Source organism: Arvicanthis niloticus, chromosome 1 (assembly GCF_011762505.2).
Source record: "Arvicanthis niloticus isolate mArvNil1 chromosome 1, mArvNil1.pat.X, whole genome shotgun sequence".
Lineage (NCBI taxonomy): Eukaryota > Metazoa > Chordata > Mammalia > Rodentia > Muridae > Arvicanthis > Arvicanthis niloticus.
The window spans coordinates 163,733,460-163,752,342 of NC_047658.1; the positions used below are offsets into that span (position 1 = coordinate 163,733,460).

General features: G+C 41.1%; 1 protein-coding gene across 3 annotated transcripts in view; it reads left to right on the forward strand.

The window, feature by feature from the left end:
• Atrnl1 (attractin like 1) overlaps positions 1-18,883 on the forward strand; it is a 539,822-nt gene that overhangs the window by 177,319 nt on the left and 343,620 nt on the right. For all 3 annotated transcript variants that reach the window (XM_034499803.2, XM_034499812.2, XM_076925810.1), the window contains exon 26: positions 11,798-11,876. In XM_034499803.2, coding sequence (XP_034355694.1) covers positions 11,798-11,876 — 79 coding nt within the window. The remainder of the gene's footprint in view (positions 1-11,797; positions 11,877-18,883) is intronic.

Below are 18,883 nucleotides of genomic sequence, written 5' to 3' on the forward strand. Positions count from 1 at the left end.
GTTGAATTTTCAATGCACACTTTATATATTGGAAGCATAACTCTTTACTGGATATATTATCTGCAAAGATCTCAGTCTTTGGGTTGTCTTTTTTTGTTTCTCTCTCTTAATAGTACCTTTCATAGATTTAAAATGTTTTACTTTTATAAAATTCAAAGTAAGTTTTTATTAATTTTGTTTTTAGTGTTAGAACAAAACACTTCCTAACTCAAGCTCTCTAAGGTTTTGTATTTTTATTTTGCATATTTAGGGTTCTGTTCCTTGTCAGCCATTTTTGTTGTTGCCTTTCATTAGAAATTTAGCTGAAGTTCATTATTTCACATGTAATTTTCAAATGATTATATCATGACTTGTCAAAAAGAGCTGGCCTTTCAGCACATATAAGGTTCCCTGCTCAGGAAGCCTGTGTACACCTTCCACCTGGACTTCAGTGTAAAATCTGTTACGATGCACAGATGGCTGTAAATTATACTATTCAAGGGCAGCAGGAGAGCAGAGAGGAAGAGTGCACTTTGAAATATGACTGATCTGGCTGCAAGGTTACCAGTACTCCCTGGAGTCTTCCCTGGCCTCAACATAGTGCATTCTCAAACATGCATGTGGTTACCATCGCCCAGCACATGCATGTGGTTACCATCACCCAGTACATGCATGTCCTTACTACCACTCAGAGTGGTCACATTCCCCAGATCTCATTGAAGGTCAGAGATAGTGGGGACATCCTCTCTCATTTTTAATTTTATTTAATTTTTTTAAAGATTAGTTTTGTGACTTTATTTATTACTTCTTTGAGACCATAATATTTTTACATAATTTCCCTTCCATTTCTCCCTCCAAATTCTCCCATGTACATTTTCCATTTCCAAATCTATAGCCTCTTTCCCATTGTTGTTGCATACGTAATTGTGTATATACATACATATATCTAAATAACACCTGCCCCGACTATATAATGTCACGCCTATGGATGTTTTCAAGGCTGACCATTTGCTCTGGTATAATCAACTGGGTTTCCAGCGGCTCCTGTCTGTGGTTGACCATTTCTCTCGCCCTCAGTATTAGCGGCCTGTAGTTCATGACTTCTGGGGGCAGCGAGGTGCTTCAGCAAGTAAAGGCTCTTGCCACCAGGTCCTATGGCCTGAGTTCTGCCCCCAGGGTCCTCTTGGATGAAGGAGAAATGCAGCTCCTTCCACTTCTCCTCTGACTTCCACATGTGACCCGAGGCACGTGGGTGGGGATACTAGACAGAGAGAGAGTCCCCTTGCCTGACACAACCCTTCAGGTTGTGCAGTGCACACAGCCCATGGGCATATGGAATGAAATGTAATTGAGACTACTAATATTATCTACAGGGCACAGTCAAGCCCTGTGAAGTTGATGAAGTAGCAGAGAGATGTCGGAGAGAGGGACTTACAGGTGGCTCTGACTGAGGTGGTCCTTCTTAACTTTGACCGTCATGTCCACGACTCTCAGTGGCAAGTGCTTTATCATGGGCCAGCTCTGTTTCTTATGGATGAGAAAAGGGACACCTGTGTAGGTAGCTTCAACTGGAAATATCTCACGTGCTTAAAACTAGTAGAATGGAAGAACATGGACATGTTATGTAATAATGTGGAGCCATGAACAAGGAGCAATGTGGACAATGAGGGGTTAATCTGAAAGAAGCCCAAACCAGAGGATAAACAAACGCTCTGAGATTTCCTTGGTACAAAGTTCAGAACTGGGCAAACTAGGCTGTGGTGTTAAATCACTACACCGGTGGGGTTTGAGGGGGTGAGAATGGGGTCACTTATGTCTTTGTGTGGACAGTGGCTAGTGCACATACTGACTGATAATCTGATAGCTGTCTGCTTTTTGTTCCTTACCCTAGGTACTGGAGCTTTATAAAAGAGCAGATACTTGTTTAAAACACCCAAAGAATTCCTTAACGAAAGTTTTTACCCGACTGCCTGGTTTTCTGTGATGTCATTCTAAACTAACTCAGTGTGAAGAAATGCCCTGTACGTTGACCTATGCCACCTTTGTCCCTGATTTATTAGGAATTATCCAGATTAATCCAGTCAAGGCTAGATTAATCCAGTCAAGGCTCATCAGGAAGACTCTCCTTCCTCCTCAGCCTTCCCACTCTCCTGCCAGGCGAGTCTCGGAGTACTGAATTTTCCAGAATGCTCTATAGATGTGTAAATCTCTTATTTTCTGGGAGATTAATTTAGCTGCATTTCTTCATGAATTTTAAATAAGTGATATATTTACTGGATTTCATGGATTCTTGCCCAATCTTCATTTAACTCAGTCAGTGTGGCCGTATAGCTACCATTTGACTTGAATGAGATCGATCCCTCATCAGCTTCATGGTGAACTGAAGCTATTTAGTAAATCTTTAATGATTGACCAGCAGTGGGTACGCCCACCAGTGTGTGAGACAAGGTGCCATGACACTGGCTTTTGTTCTTAAGAGGTAAAAACAGCTGAGTCGATTTATAGCAACATGGATATTCCAGAATTCTTATCATGTATATGTCTGTCTGTCTGTCTGTCTTCTAGATCAGAACATTTGGACGTCATCTACCATAATAAATCATGATAGTTTGGTGTCTTGAAGGTAGAGATGGGCTAAGTCAGATCTGAAAGCTTAAACAGACCAACTAACTGCACTTTGGTTTTTTTTTTTTTTTTTTTTTTTTTTTTTATGAAGCCCTTCCAAGCATTAGACAAATGGTTTCTGCTTCTTAACAATTTGGCTTTCTTCCATGCTGTGTAAAGCAAGGAGGGTGTGTCTGGTTTCTTTTCTTATGAGAACACTGCTGATTAATTTCTGTCACTTTGATGCAGACTTAAATTTACCTGGGAAGAGGGAATGTCAGCTGAGGAACTGCCTCCTTCACATTGGCTTGTTGTTGTTGTTAATATTTTATATTAAATTGTTTTATTTATTTATGTTCCAAATGTTACCCCCTAACCAGTCTCACCCCCCCCCCCCGCAGAGTTCTTCACCCCCTCCCTTTAGCCTCTGAGAGGGTGCTTCCTCTCACTTCAACCCCACCCCCAGCATCTCCCTTCCCTGGTGCATCAAGTCTCTACAGGATTAGCTGCATCCTCTCCCACTGAGGCCAGACAAGTCAGTCCTCTGTTACATATGTGCCATGGGTCATGGACCAGCCCATGTATGCTCTGTGGTTGGTGACTCGGTCTCTGGTGTTCCCAGGGGTCCAGATTAGTTGACACTGTTAGTCTTACTATCTGGTTGCCATCCCCTTCAGCTCCTTCAATCTCCTAACTCTTCCATAGGGGTCTCTGACCTCCATCCAATGCTTGGCTGTAAGTATCTGCAAATGTCTCAGTCAGCTGCTGGTACAGCCTCTCAGAGGACAGCCATGCTAGGCTCCTGTCTGCAAGCACAACATAGCATCAGTAATAGTGTCAGGGTTTGGTGCCTATGCATGGGATGGATCCCAAGTTGGGCCAGTCACTGGATGGCCTTTCCTTCAGTCTCTGCTCCATGTTTGTCCCTGCATTTGTTTTAGACAGGAACCATTCTGGGTCAAAAAATTTTAAGGTAGATGGGAACCCCCCATGCCTCCACTGAGGGCCTTGTCTGTCTACTGGCGATGGTCACTGTTGGCCATTTCAGCAAAGGTCATCCCCCACTGAGTTCTGGGAACCTCTCACATTCCAGGTCTCTGGAATTTTCTAGAGGTTCCCCCTTCACCCCCTGAAGCTTCATATTTCCATTTATTGTCCTGGCCCTCTGGGCTTCTCTCCTCTTTTCCCCCATACCTGACCCTGTTGCCCTTTTCTCTTCCCCCAGATCCTCCCCTCCCTTTGTCTCCCATGATTATTTTCTTCCTCCTTCTGAGTGGGAGTGAAGCATGCTCACTTGGGCCTTTCTTCTTGTTAAACTTCATATGATCTGTGAGTTATATCATGGATATTCTGTACTTTTTGGCTAATATCCACTTAACAGTGAGTACATATCATGCATGTCCTTTTGTGTCTGGGATACCTCACTCAGGATGATAATTTCTCGTTCCATCCATTTGACTGCAAAATTCATAATGTCCTCGTTTTAAATAGCTGAATAGTATTCCATTGTGTAAAGGAACCACATTTTCTGTATCCGTTTCTCATTTGAGGCACATCTGGGTTGTTTGCAGGTCTGGTTATTATGAATAAGGCTGCTATGAACATAGTGGAGCATGTGTCTTTGTGGGATGGTGGAGCATCTTTTGGGTATATGCCCAGGAGTGGTATACCTAGGTCTTGAGGTAGAACTAGTTCCAGTTTTTTGAGGAATTGCCAGATTGATTTCCAGAGTAGTGTTACCAGTTTGCAATCCCACCAGCAATGGAGGAGCGTTCTTCTTTCTGCACATTCTCGCCATCATCTGTTGTCCTTGAGTTTTTGATCTTAGCCATTCTGACTGGTGTGAGGTGGAATCTCAGGGTCATTTTGATTGGCAATTCCTTGATGACTGTGGCCTCTTCTTTGAGGCATTGTCTTAATTTCTGATTGATACTGGAGGGCACAGCTCACCTTTGTGTTCCCATCCCTAGGTGGGTAGGCCTGGGTTATATAAGAAAGATAGCTGAGAAAGCCTGTTCCTCCCTGCTCTCTGCTTCAATCCCCAGCTCAAGCTTCCTGTCTTGCCTCACCTCATGCCGGACTGTAACCAGAATCAATCAAACCCTCTCTTCTCCAAGCTGCTTTTGATAGTGGTGTTCGTCAAGAACAAGTGAACTGGGATGGACAGTGATCTTGTCATGTTGGATCCTTCTTTGTGGAAGATAGTTAAACTCCAGTCTCCTCTTTAGGACTGTTGCATTAATTTTGGGTAGGAAATGTTAACAAATGTCCTCTAAGCCCTGATAGGCAGCAGTGACAGACCAAGTCATGATTGTCCCTGTAAGGTCCCCACGAAGGGAGGACCTCACCCAAGCCTCAGGAATTTGTGGCCACCCAATAACTCACAAGACACCGAACTCGATGCAATCAGCAAAAGGTATATTTCGATCAGCATGCTAAGGTCAAGACCCATGATCCACGCAGGGGCAGTGGGGTCTGACCCTGGGGCTTTGGAGACAGAGGGAATTTAAAGGCAAAAACCACAACTCAGGGGGGAAACCACAACCCAGGGGGAGTGAAGGAGGGTTATTGGAGAGTACCTGTGGAAAGTCCCAGTCCATTATTCAGTTTGTGACAGGGTACAAGGAACAGTCATGGGGATCATTTTGTATAGGCTATTCTCTAAGAGCCTATTCGTAATCAACCATCTATCTTGTGGTCAGCCAAGTTCCTGAAACACAGAGTTCATGACCAAGCTGACCTGCACTCTTGCTTCTGCTCAGCCTGTTAGGAGTTTTTGAAAAATTTTAACCCTTTCATCTCCAATTCCACCTTGGTGAATCAATGAGTTTATTTGGAGTTACTTAAAGGAGTGTGGAAACTACTAAAGAGAAGTCTCCTCATCATCATTAACCACTTATATAAGTGTCTTAGTTAGGGTTTTACTGCTGTGAACAGACACCATGACCAAGGCAACTCTTTAATTGAGGCTGACTTACAGTTTCAGAGATTCAGTCCAGTATTATCAAGGCGGGGACATGGCAGCATCCATGCAGGCATGGTGCAGGAGATGCTGAGAGTTCTACATCTTCATCTGAAGGCTGCTAGCAGTATACTGGCTTCCAGGCAGCTAGGATGAGGGTCTTAAAGCCCACACCCAGTGGCACACCTACTTCAACAAGGCTACACCTTCTAATAATGCCACTTCTGGGCTGAGTATATACAAACCATCACAATCAGCTAGGCTAGGTGGGAGGTTTTGTGACCCCTTCGCCCAGGTAGCCTAACTGCCTCTATATTCTTGGTGAAAGACAGTGTCTGTGAGTTCTCTGCCTCAGTGAGGGAGAACTTAACGGGACCAGTCTTATGGCCTCCTGTTGGTTATATAGGTAAGCTCATACTGGGAAGTATATTTAAGATTCATGTTCAAATACCAGTTTCAGTTAGGGTTTCTATACTTGTATTTGAAATTATCTTACCGATAGTATATCTTAAGTGTACAAGGTAGTTGTCACTTACTGAAAATGCTTGGTACCAGAAATATTTAGATCTACCCACCAATTTTGAAATGTTTTCATATGTAATGAGATAGCTCAGTTCTGGAACTCACGTGGAAACGAAGCATTCATGTTTTATATAAACCTCCTACACATGGGATGAAGGTAATTTTACACAGTGTTTTTAGTGCACCTCACACTGTGTGAGGTCAGTTGTGAAAATTGCTTCGTTTTGGAGCAGCTCAGCACTTTAAAGCTGGGGTCTGGGAGCATTCACCTTTCAGATTAGATTCTCTCTGTCTGCCGTCACCCTGCCTTTCAAGCTAGTGTGCTCTGCAGTTTTGTAATCAGTGTTCTGTCTGCGCTGTTCACCCACAGGCTTTTTTTTTTTTTTTGAGTTTCAATTCTTAGCAGATGGATAAACTGACAAACCCAAATCCTTGTAAATTTACTTGACATTGTAGTTTTTACACGGGTAATGTTAACATTTCAGTTGGTGAAAATAAAATCCTCTTGTGTGAGAGAATTGATTGGTCATTGAGAGGTACGTTTTGTCCCTTATCTATTGTTAAGGGGCATTAATTAAAATTAATTAATTAATTAATTAAGTTAAGGTGAAATCTCTCAAACAGCTGGAAGATTATTTCTCTTTTGTTACAGCAGAGTTGTCTTGTCATCTCCTGTAACGTTAACTATCTGTGGCGCAGGTTCATGTCACCCTATATTCTGTACCCCCACCCCCTTCAAAACTGGCTCTAGACCAGTGGTTCTCAACCTGTGGGTCACGACCCCCACAGGTGGTTGTATATCAGTTATTTACATTTCAATCTGCAACAGTAGCAAAATTAGAGCTAAGAAGTAGCAACCAATGTATTTTTATGGGGGGGGGGTCACCACAACCTGAGGAACTGTGTTAAAGGGTTGCAGCATTAGGAGGGTTGAGACCCTGATCCAGATGATACTGCCACCCAGCCCCTCCGTCCATCTCCAATCACTATGTAGTTTCCCCTTCTGAGTGAGATTCCCACTTGGGACCTCCTTATTACCCATTTCTTTGGGTCTGTAGATTGTAGAATTTTTGTCCTGCACTTTATGACTAATGTCCACTTATAAGTGGGTTCATACCATATGTGTCTTTCTGGCCCTAGGTTACCTCACTCAGGATGATATTCTCAAGTTCCATCCCTTTGCCTGCAGATTTCATGATGTCTTCGTTTTGTTTTATAGCTGAATAGCATTCCATTGTGTAGATGCACCACGTTTTCTTTATCCATTCTTCATCTGAGGGACATCTAGATTGTTTCTAGTTTCTGGCTATTATGAATAAAGCTGCTATGAACATAGTTGAACAAGTATCCTGGTGGTATAGTGGTGCATCTTTTGGGTATGTGCTCAAGAGAGGTATAGCTGGGTCTTGAGGTAAAACTATTCCTAAATTTCTGAGAAACAACCAAATTGATTTCCAAAGTGATTTTACAATGTTTTCATGTTAGAGATTCTATAAAAAAAAGATTGCTTTATAAAGGTTATGATCAAATTATTGTAACATCTCTCCCTACATTTCTAATTTTTCATAGCATCTGTTTTGTGTACCTTTTTGAATAAAATTATTTCTGTTACTATATTTATTACATAGATATTGTATAAAATATTTAATCCCAATCTGGGTTTTCTACTCCACCTTTGACTGTTCAGTTGCTGGATAAAAGACATACAACTTTTGTATTTATAATAAGCTTTTATCAGCACTACAGCTGGGCAGATATCTACCCTCTACATTACTAAAATCTATTTCCTATTGATTACCCTGGATTATTACTTACTGTGTTTCATCTGGGCTGCTCTTAACTGCAATTGGCCGTCCCTCAGGACCATATCTTCTTGACTCCTTTTCTCCCATGGTCCTCTCCCTTGGCCTCCTCTGACCCCACGCCCAGGAACCCAAGATTCCACCTGTCTCTCTTCTGCCCAGCGATTGGCTGTAGGCATCTTCATTCACCAATCAGGGATCACTCCAAGGGCAAGGTTACATAATATCACTTGGGTCCCTTGGGACTCTTTCACTTCTGGGGCAGCCAGGCCTTGGGCCCGGACTTAGCATCACAGCAACAGACCAAACCTCAGTAACACATAGATATAATGAGCCCTCCAGAACTTGGTGCTGTTATCAGACTTCATAGTTTACCCTTTCTCTCTTCTCTTTCCCTGCCCCCTTTCTTCCTTTCCCTTCCCCCTTCCTCTGTCTTCTTCCCTCCCCCATTCCCTGTCTCTTTCCTTCTCCTCTCTTTATTGAAAGCCATGTGCCTGATCCCCACAGTGTCTATTCTAGATGCTTACAGGAGCCATTTTATGGAATAGTTGAGAAAGAAACTTCTAAGAAAGTAGCTAACACTAATTTTCCTCCTGTGGACGAAATCAAATTGCGGGGCACAGGCTTTTGACATTACCCATCAAAATCTTTGGTTTAACGATAAAGAAAAGCTAATTTAAAGAGATAGGCTATTATATGTCAGTGAGTTATATGATCAAAGTTTACTTCTCTTCATGAAAAATAGAGTGGATCGAAAGCAGCACACTGAACACTGCCCCACAATGCTTCCCAGGGAAATTTGGAACTGTAGATTCTGTCATTTCTTAAGGTTCCAGATGGAGTCACCATAGGCTATCTGTAACTCCATGACTCTTAGGCACTGCTATCCTGACAGGAAGCAGAGTTGGGTCCATTGGATCAAGTCTCTAATGTACTTTTCCTCAGAGAGTGGAGTTACAAAGGCTTCATACTCTGCTTTCCTTATTTACTGTGGAAGGGATTCTCTTTACTGGAGTCAAGGAGTTTGAGTCAGAAGGAATTTTAAATCTTCTAGGAGAGATGCAGCATCTTCCCCATCTCCAGTAATTCTAATCATGCACCTGCTGTGACACAATTGAAATGGTATTCAAATCATGTTTGATATGTGACTGTTTGTATGTAAGCTGTCACCTACTGCTATAGTTGTCCTTAAGAGGAAAAAATGACTGAAGTAAGGTCAGATCAAGTATGAAGGATGAAAAGATTGCCTGCTTTTGCATTTAGCTGGAACAAAAATGTCAGAGGAAAAAACCTTTCATGTTAACACTTGTGAAGGATAAAGAAACTTAGTAACAATCTCCATATCTCACTGCCTTGTCAACATAAGTGCAGGTCCCTGCACAGGGCACACAAGTACAGGGCACTCACTGCACAGGACACAGAACTACAGGGCACTCACTGCACAGGACACATATGTACAGGGCACTCACTGCACAGGGCACATATGTACAGGGCACTCACTGCTCAGGACACACAACTACAGGGCACTCACTGCACAGGACACATAACTACAGGGCACTCACTGCACTGGACACAGAACTACAGGGCACTCACTGCACAGGACACATAACTACAGGGCACTCACTGCACAGGACACACAAGTACAGGGCACTCACTGCACAGGGCACACAAGTACAGGGCACTCACTGCACAGGACACATAACTACAGGGCACTCACTGCACTGGACACAGAACTACAGGGCACTCACTGCACAGGACACATAACTACAGGGCACTCACTGCACAGGACACACAAGTACAGGGCACTCACTGCACAGGGCACAGAACTACAGGGCACTCACTGCACAGGACACAGAACTACAGGGCACTCACTGCACAGGACACAGAACTACAGGGCACTCACTGCACAGGACACAGAACTACAGGACACTCACTGCACAGGGCACAGAACTACAGGGCACTCACTGCACAGGACACAGAACTACAGGGCACTCACTGCACAGGACACAGAACTACAGGGCACTCACTGCACAGGACACAGAACTACAGGGCACTCACTGCACAGGGCACATATGTACAGGGCACTCACTGCACAGGACACACAAGTACAGGACACTCACTGCACAGGACACAGAACTACAGGGCACTCACTGCACAGGACACACAAGTACAGGACACATATGTACAGGCTTGCTTAAGGGAATAGTGAACCACACACAGTACTTGTTTATAGATGGTAGCCATTTTATTTTGAATGCTATGAATAAGTTCATTTTGGAGTGATAAGCTTATATCTTTTGTGCTAAAAGATTTTAAGGATATAATGATGTCACTGAAGTTGGAATGGACCTTTAGACTTCAAACTGTCAGTTCCCACCACAGTCAAAGTGCCAGTTCCCACCACTGTCAAACTGCCAGTTCCCACCACAGTCAAAGTGCCAGTTTCTACCACGGTCAAACTGCCAGTTCTCACTACTGTCAAACTGCCAGTTCCCACCACTGTCAAACTGCCACTTCCCACCAATGTTGTAACATTTACTTTAGTAACCTAAAGGCAGCATGAAAAATGCAGTTTCCATGGAAATAATTAAGATCTAGACAGAGCTCCTCAACTTTGGCAGTCTGTGCATAAGTTGTGTGTGTGTGTGTGTGTGTCTTCTGTATTTTTAGTGTTAAGCAAATCACACAAATGTGATGATACACATTCCCCATGAACTTGAAATGTTTCCCTGAGGGAGTCCTGGATAGGAACTGCTGAGCCAGAGGCTCACACAGACCTTCTCAGATGTAAGAAGTTTCAGAAGGCAGCATACTGATTTAGTACTCAGGATAGAATGGGTGTTTGGTGGTCACAGGGAGCATATTTTCACAGTATGAGTAACTAAAAGTGAAAACGACTTGTGCGTCAGCAGTTTCTCAGAAGATGGCTTAATTAGGTAAGCTACATACTTTGTCACTGTCTGAGTTTACCACGGATTTCTTTTCTAGGAAGGATTCTGAACTAAATAATCTCTTAAATCCTTTGAAAAGATAAGATGCTGTGATTTTGGCAGTAGAAAAGAAAGATGCAGATTTGCAAAATTAATCTTCTTTGCTTGTGTCTCCACACCGCCTCTGTCTCTGTATTCTGTGGTTTAGGACCAGGTCTTTAATTATTCAGGAAAATGTCTTCCTACCTAGCCATGTGCTCAGACCCAGAATCTGTTTTTGGGAAAAAGAGAACTGCCTTCTTAAAACTGGTATTTTCAGTTTTTAAAAATATCCTCTTACTCATTTTTATTTAGTGGAAGGGGGTGCCCGCACACCCCAGTGACATGTGGACACCACAGGACAGCTCTGAAGGGTTGGTTCTCCTTTCTCATGAGGATTCCAGAGGGATGGCAGCACACACCTTCACCAAAAGAGCCACCGGAAAGCCCTTTAAATGGAATTTTGAGGGGAGTCTATAGTTTAAAGAAGAAATTTGGAATGCAGTCTGCATTTGTTGATCTTATAATGGGTCAAAAAGGATGAAAGAAAACAGAATTACTCAGATTTCAAAGAATGAACAGTTCCCGTTCTCAACAGAGAAATTCTCAACTGAGGGTCGAGTCTGTTGATAGAAGAAAGAACAATTAGTTCAGTTGACTCGTTTATGAAAAGCGTCCTCTAAAATTTCGTGTGTATATAGATATTAATCTTTATTATCCTGGATGATTCTATTATCATACAAACCAGAAAAAGAAAAGAAAAGAAAAGAAAAGAAAAGAAAAGAAAAGAAAAGAAAAGAAACAGTTCATAAAGAAATAAGTGACTCAATTATGAAGGAATTCTTTTAAAATACCACGACAAATTCTTACTTTTCTGTATTTTAATTTACTTTGTATTATTTTACTTCACTGCATTTCATGTGTCTCATGAATACAATTACTTGTGCTTTATTTTCTAGTTGTTTTTTATCTTTACTGCTGGTGGCTGCTGTGGTCTGGAAGATCAAACAAACTTGCTGGGCTTCTCGTCGGAGAGAGGTAGGCAGTGATATTACCTAATCTCTCTGTGAGGGTGGAACAGACATGGATCGCTGTTCACTCAGGAATCTGCTCCTTTCCAGTACTGATTTGCCAAATCAAATTTACACACTAGTATTGAACAATTTTTTGATTTTTAAAATTTTAGAGTTGAACGCCACGATCATTTTAAGACACTATCTGTACATGTGATGTTAGCTACAAGTTTTGTTGATAGTATTAGAATTCATAAGGAATACAGATACTAATTCTGTTAACTAATAAGTAATACATCTATTTTGATATTTAGTTATGGTGTGAGAATACTGTTTTACAACAGTATCCAACAGTACCTCTGTTGAAGTTAAGCAGTTCTGAGTATACTCACACTTGCTTTAGGGAAGTTATCCATTATAGAATAGTTTCTATGGGGGAAGGTGATCAGAATCTTTGACATTTCTTGGCCATCTGATTACTCAGCTATGTCTAAAGGAGCAGGTCACTTTGATGCACTTACATGTCAGAACAAGTCATGATATTCCTTATAGTTGTAATGTTGGTTAAAGAAAGGTTATACTCTCATAAATATCATCTGACCATGTAATTAGAAGACACTTTATTGTTTTTTGACATACTGGTTAGTGGAAAGAAGCAAGAAACAACTTATGAGCAAATGGCCAGGTTTATTGTTCTGTAGCTTGTAGAGTAAAACTCTTAGTTTCTATTTACCGATCTACTGTGTTGTATCAATATTATTATTCTAACATTAGCATTACCCATAACTTACTTGCTGTGCATTTTCAGCATTTTTATGTGCCTGTTTAATTATAAGAAAATACTTATAAGAAAATATTTAAAGCCAGTTGAAACAATCTAGAGTACTTGAGGCTATAAAATTAGTAAATACAACATGAATTTATCAGTTTCCTATATTTCAAGGCTCAGCGCTTGCTTTAATGTATTGGGAAATGTGACATTCTTCCGTCTCCAAGTTTCTGTTCACCTCAGTCCCCTGCTTATCTGTGATTCCGTATATGACCAGTACAGCGAGAATCAACTTGGTAGAGTTTTATGATAAAACAGTAATCTTGGTGAAAGGGGTTAATAAATACAGATACAGTGGGATTCTGTGTGGATTCTAACGATCTCTGGTCCTAGCAGATGGCAAGAAGCAGAGCTCTAAGCACAATGGCGGGCAGTCACTAGGTAACTGAATAGAGCTGGTCACCGTACTTCCCTAACCGTTTGGAAACAGATAAGGTCGGTAGTGGCCTTTGCCCTACATTCTGAAGATCAGTGGTTAGCGATGTGATGTGCTCGAGGACTGGGTGGAGCTCAGCTCTGTGACACTCACGAGTGTCTGGCCAGGAGGAGGTGGCCTGCTGAATCTCCTTATCACCATAAAGATAGCTGTGCGATTGACTCTAAGTCCAGATCGGGTTTATATGTAGAAGCTTTACATATTAAGTAAACTCAGAAGCAATACAATGATTACTCTTTGAAAACATAACATATTTATTTACTCTTTGAACAAAACCTTTTATTTTCGTATCTCACGTTCTCTTTTTAAACCATGAGCGTATTTGGCCTAATAGTCTCTCACCTCAGAGCCGTACGTAAAGCTGTTTTGTTGTTTTAGTTTAGAACTTTTAAAATTTACTTACATTTTGGTCATGTTAAAGTCTTCCAAAATAATCTGGTGGTTGTGAAAAGAATTACAGGAAAACAATGAGGAGCACCTGTTGCTGTTACTAGATTACCACAGTCTGTGAAAGCACATTGCTATGGCCGTGGGTTTTCTCTCAGTGTGAAGCCTCTGTCTCTAAAGTACAGGGAGGTTCTCTTCTCCATCACAAATTGAATTTACTCAATTTGCATAGTCAAAATAGTGATGTGCACACACACACACACACACACACACACACACACAAGTGATTCTGATGCCTTTCAGTTGACATATATCCTTCACTCCTGTGGGTGAAATTTCTTCAATTAGATATTTTAGATTTCTTTAAAACAATGTATCATAGAGTATAATTTTGCCAGACTGTAAGGCATTGATTAATTTTTACAATTAATAATGTTTGTAATAGCTCTGTATGAGGTGAAGTGCAAATCTGTATACATAGGAATGTGGCACATCTCTGAAATAAAAAACTGGAAATTTCTAGCACCATTCAAGTGCTTTCAACTGAAGTGAGAAAATCCTCGTGTGGAACCAAATGATGAATCAATATAGTTGTTCCTCAGATTTGGTCTGAAAGTGAAGTAAGCAGTAAAAATCCTGACTGTGAAATTTAGCACTGAGGATGGACTCTGTCCAAACAGACAGATCTACAGGGGTGAGGTTCCCCACTACAAGCCTGCTTCAAATATGTTCTTTCTTCAATTCAATGTTTCTAAATACTTTTCAATGAAAGACATTGTCGTAGGAACAGTCAGTGTGTTAATGTCCATAGTAAACATGATGTTATCTTGGTTGACGGTCAGAGACCAATTTAGATGATGGTTTTCATGTCACTGAAGAATTATTTCCACATTTGTTTTCCTAAGGCCCAGAGAGTCAAAAGACACATGTTGGCTAGGGATGTTTTTACTTAATACTGGGAATGCAATTCCCTAGTTTTGTTTTTTATCGCCAAATACTTTTAACGTCATCACATGCCCTTATGATGATGATGGTATTCTCAGACCGTATGCGGCAGAAGCAGATGCTTTGTTACTTAGCCTCTCCTCATTGAACTCGACTAAGACTGTTCTGCTCCCAGGCCCTTATGTATACTTATCTACACTGAGCGTTCTCTCTCTCTCTCTCTCTCTCTCTCTCTCTCTCTCTCTCTCTTTCTCTCTCTCTGAAACACTGAGCTACTAACTACTGTTATGACTTGGGCTCACCTGGGATTGACAGAATGTTAATTTATTTGCAATGGTATTTTTTTTCTTAGAATTCTGTAATGTAGTGCCAGGGAAATGTTAGTGATCTCCCCCAAACAGACAGAAGCCGATCTGATGTAACTCACAGCAAGGTCTTTATTCTATTTGAGCTAGCTCAGGCCTCTCCAATGCAACATCATCACACAGGACAGTTTTGGTTTTTTTTTTGGGTTGGGAGGAGCTCCAAATATCTATGGGACAAGGCTTTATAGTAAATGTGCAAGCATCTAATTGGAAGACTGTTGTGGCCTTTAACATAAGTGGCTGGTGCTGGGAGTCACATCATAAACTTAATTTCTGTTCCCCTCTGCATTGGTGGTCCTTAGGCAGGGGATGGGCTTATAATCTTGGGGTGTAGGTTTGTTGGGTGAATAACCTGGAGACACTGGTCTTGTTGGGGATTAGCCTAAAGACTGAAGCTAGGCTCAGGTTTTGTTGGGGGGATAACTTGGAAACTAGTGTTAGGTACCAGTCTGTTAGTTTACCTGAGTTCAAATTTAGGTCAGGATCGCTAAAATGGAGTCTGAAGGTTTGGCTTCTCAGGAATTGTTTTTATATAAGTTGTGGTGTTTTTCCAATTATAAGGACTGTTTAAAATGAAAGTATCTTAAATCATTTATTAGGTTTAACCATAAAGCATATTACTTCTTATTCTTATTCTTTGACACCTTAGTTTCTCTTAAACTTGAGTACACTTTTTGTAATATAACTTTAATATCAGTTACCTATGATTATTATTCCTTTTGAATAAGACATGTACGAATTCAAGGGCTCTTAAAAGTCTATAAAGACTTCAATTTTGGTATTCCCTCTTCAAACTGGTTTCTATGGTAACCTACCCTTCACATAATATGAAAACTTTCTTTTGACCCATATGAAGGAATGAAAAAATACGTGGATATTGGTTCACTGGAAGGCTGAGTGCACAGTCATTGCTTGCTCACTTACACAGGTAAATGGGAACATGCAGCTTCAAGGCTGTATTCCAGTGTTTCTAGACATCACATTAAAATATTTGTTTATAACAGATGCATGCAAAAAATGACTTGACAAGTTGCCAGTTTGAATGTCTTCATTTTAATATTGCAGTTTGAGGTTTTTTTAAACAAGCTGTATGGCTGTTTAGCCTTCAGGCATGTCTGTGTACCACATGAATGCCTGTTGTTCACAGTCCCCAGGAAGGTATCTGACACTCTGGAACTGGAGTTACAGATGGTTGTGAGCTGCCCTGTGAGTTTGGGATTTGAATCCAGGTCTAAAATGAAAAGCAAGCTTTCTTAATTGCTGAGCTATCCAGCCCTGAGTTTGAAATTTTCATAATTAACATAATACCTAGACATATCAAGATTTTTAATTTTTTCTTATAATCATATACTTGACTAACAAAAGGAACTATTAATAAACGAATCCATAATAGTTAAAAGAAGTGAAATATTTTCCACTTGGAGACTTGTTTTTGCATGCCTTCAGTAATTTAGTTGGTGTATATCATAACGAAAGTCTAACAGTGTAACCTACACAGTAGCAAGGGAGCCTTATCTTCCTTCAGCTCCACATTCCACGTGCCTATAGATGCTAAATTAATTTCTCGTGTAAGCATTATGTCTTTTATATATTCAGTTAAATTGTTAGATCTTTAAATTTTCAAAAATATTAATATAGACTTTACTCACATAAGACATTTTCATCTTACTGTGTTCCTATTGCAAGATAAGACACCTGGCATAAGGAGCTGTCACCTGCTTGGGGAGACATCTGTGAGCTTAACCCTACATTCTAGAGTCCTACAGCATAAACCTAGGTTTGGATTCACAGACGTTAGCCTGAAATGTCAATTGAAACTGATCAACTAAAACTTATACGTAGGTCCTTGGAGTTTGGAGTTTGTTTTTCTTGCTGTATTACAGATTTATAAATATAAATAACAAAACAAAGGTCAAAGGCTATATATTTTGAACAAGCTCCATATTTAAAACACTTTCAACACATTATGCATGAACACACATTATTTAGAGAGCCCCCGGATTATTGTGTTAAACACGGGGGCGAGGCATGACCTATGAAAGTTTTGTTTTTGGAAACGAGATTATTAATTGAAATGAATGTGAAGTGTTGGATAATTGTATGTAGAATTAGTATAGGAAACATTTCCTGAAATTACCATTTTTAAAAATGTTGGGTATTGTCATCATATTTAGGCCCAATTATTTAGGTAGATTAAGAAATGGCCAGGAATAATGACTTTCTCTGAGGAAATATTATGGGATTAACCATAATACCTTGATTTTATATATTCAGAAAAGTATCTGCACTCAAATATATTGGCCATACATATGTAAGTCCTTATTCCCCCCCCCCCAATTTTATGCTTTATCTGAAATATAAAAGCCTTAATTGTAATTGAGAGTTTCATACATGAACACACTGTATATAAGTCCTTCCCACCCCTCCCTGTCCTCTGCTGCTGTAGCCATCTGCAGCCACGAATCAACTGGGTTCACCTGAAAGGGGGGCTGGGAATGAAAGGGGGACGGAGGGTGAGAAGAGATGAAGCCAAGACAAAGTTCTCTGATCAAGGCTCAATGCTTTAATGTTCAGCTCTCAATTTAAAGGGAAAGGCCCCACCAAAAACCTTTCTGGTTTAAGTCAGAGATGGGTGGGATAATCCATTTTGGTCACGGCCAGAGATATCTCAAGGCAAGCCCAGGGACAGTTCTCCTTCTGAGTTCTGGGCAGCCAAGGTGGGTAACTCCACCTAGATCCTATCACCTGGTCTGTTGTGGTAAACATGGTCTTTCAGGCCTGCGCAAGGCCGGGGGAAGGGCACATGCTGCTCCTCTGTGTTCCGTGCATGCACACACATAACCCACTGAATTCTTTCTGTGTTCCTGTTTGTAGATGTGCTTAGGACTGGGAAATCTATCGGGGGTGGGGTGGGGTGTGTCTTTTTTTATATATATAGAAAGCTTCCTCTTTGGCAGCCATTGACTGCCCTGACCCCTTCCTGGAGGGTCGTGGCCGGGAAGACTTTTCACTCAGCTACTCTGGCATGTTCTCTGCAGTGTCCTTATGCATGTGGCCACATTGTTAGGAGTTCACTGGTGCAGCACACTGTGTGTCTAGAAGAAACTGTTTCACAGCAGTCGACTCTGCCCTTTGGCTCTCAAACGCCTCCCCACTCTTCCTCAACGTTTCTGAGCTGTAGGTGTATAGCTGAATCTGGGCTGAGCAGCCCACGGTCCCTTCTTCGAATTTTGACCATTGAGGGTTTTCGTAATAACCTCTGTGTTCTGCAAAAAGAGTTTCTTTGTTGGGGACTTAGAGTTGTACTTTTCTGTGAATATGAGGATAGTATTTAGAATAGAGTTGGACACCATGTCAGTTTAGGAATATGGCAGCAGTAGAGTCTCTTCTAGAGTTTGTGATCTCTCCTGCTGCAAGCTCTTGGCTAGCTGACAGAGTCAGGCATGAGTTTCCTCCTGTAGAAAGGGCTCCATGCCCAACTTCATTCGAGATATCTTGGCAAGTCGGTCACTGTTTTGGTTCCTGGGTGTTGTTTGCTCAGTTTGTCAACCCCCATTCTTGATTCAGATGTTCAGTCTGAAACACAAAGAAGAAACTCTCCCTCTGACTGGGCTTTGAGTGAGAGGAAACAGCTCTAGTGGGAGGTCTTGATTTGCTTTTAAAGCCAGGGAGTGGTGGGCGTGGCTGGCAAGCACCACACGTGAGCTATACATATCACCCTCTGGTTTACAGACAGATTCTGTAATCTAGTAATTAGATTTTACATAATATACCCTACAGATATATAACTGCCTGGTACTTCAAAGTAAACTCATTCAAAGATATTTATAGAGGACCTTTTTATATGAAAAAGATTTAAATTACTTACAAAGATTCTTGAAATAAATTCCGCCTTCTTACTATGAGATGTGTGGTTGGAAGCAGAATGAAGTACCGATGTGTTAATCATACCGTTCTTCTTTTCCAGTAACTTCCTGAAGTTTCATTCTAGGTCTATTGTTCAGGAAACACAGAGGAAAATCAGTCAAACCAAATCTTAGCCTCCGACAGGTGTGCATTTTAAAACTTTC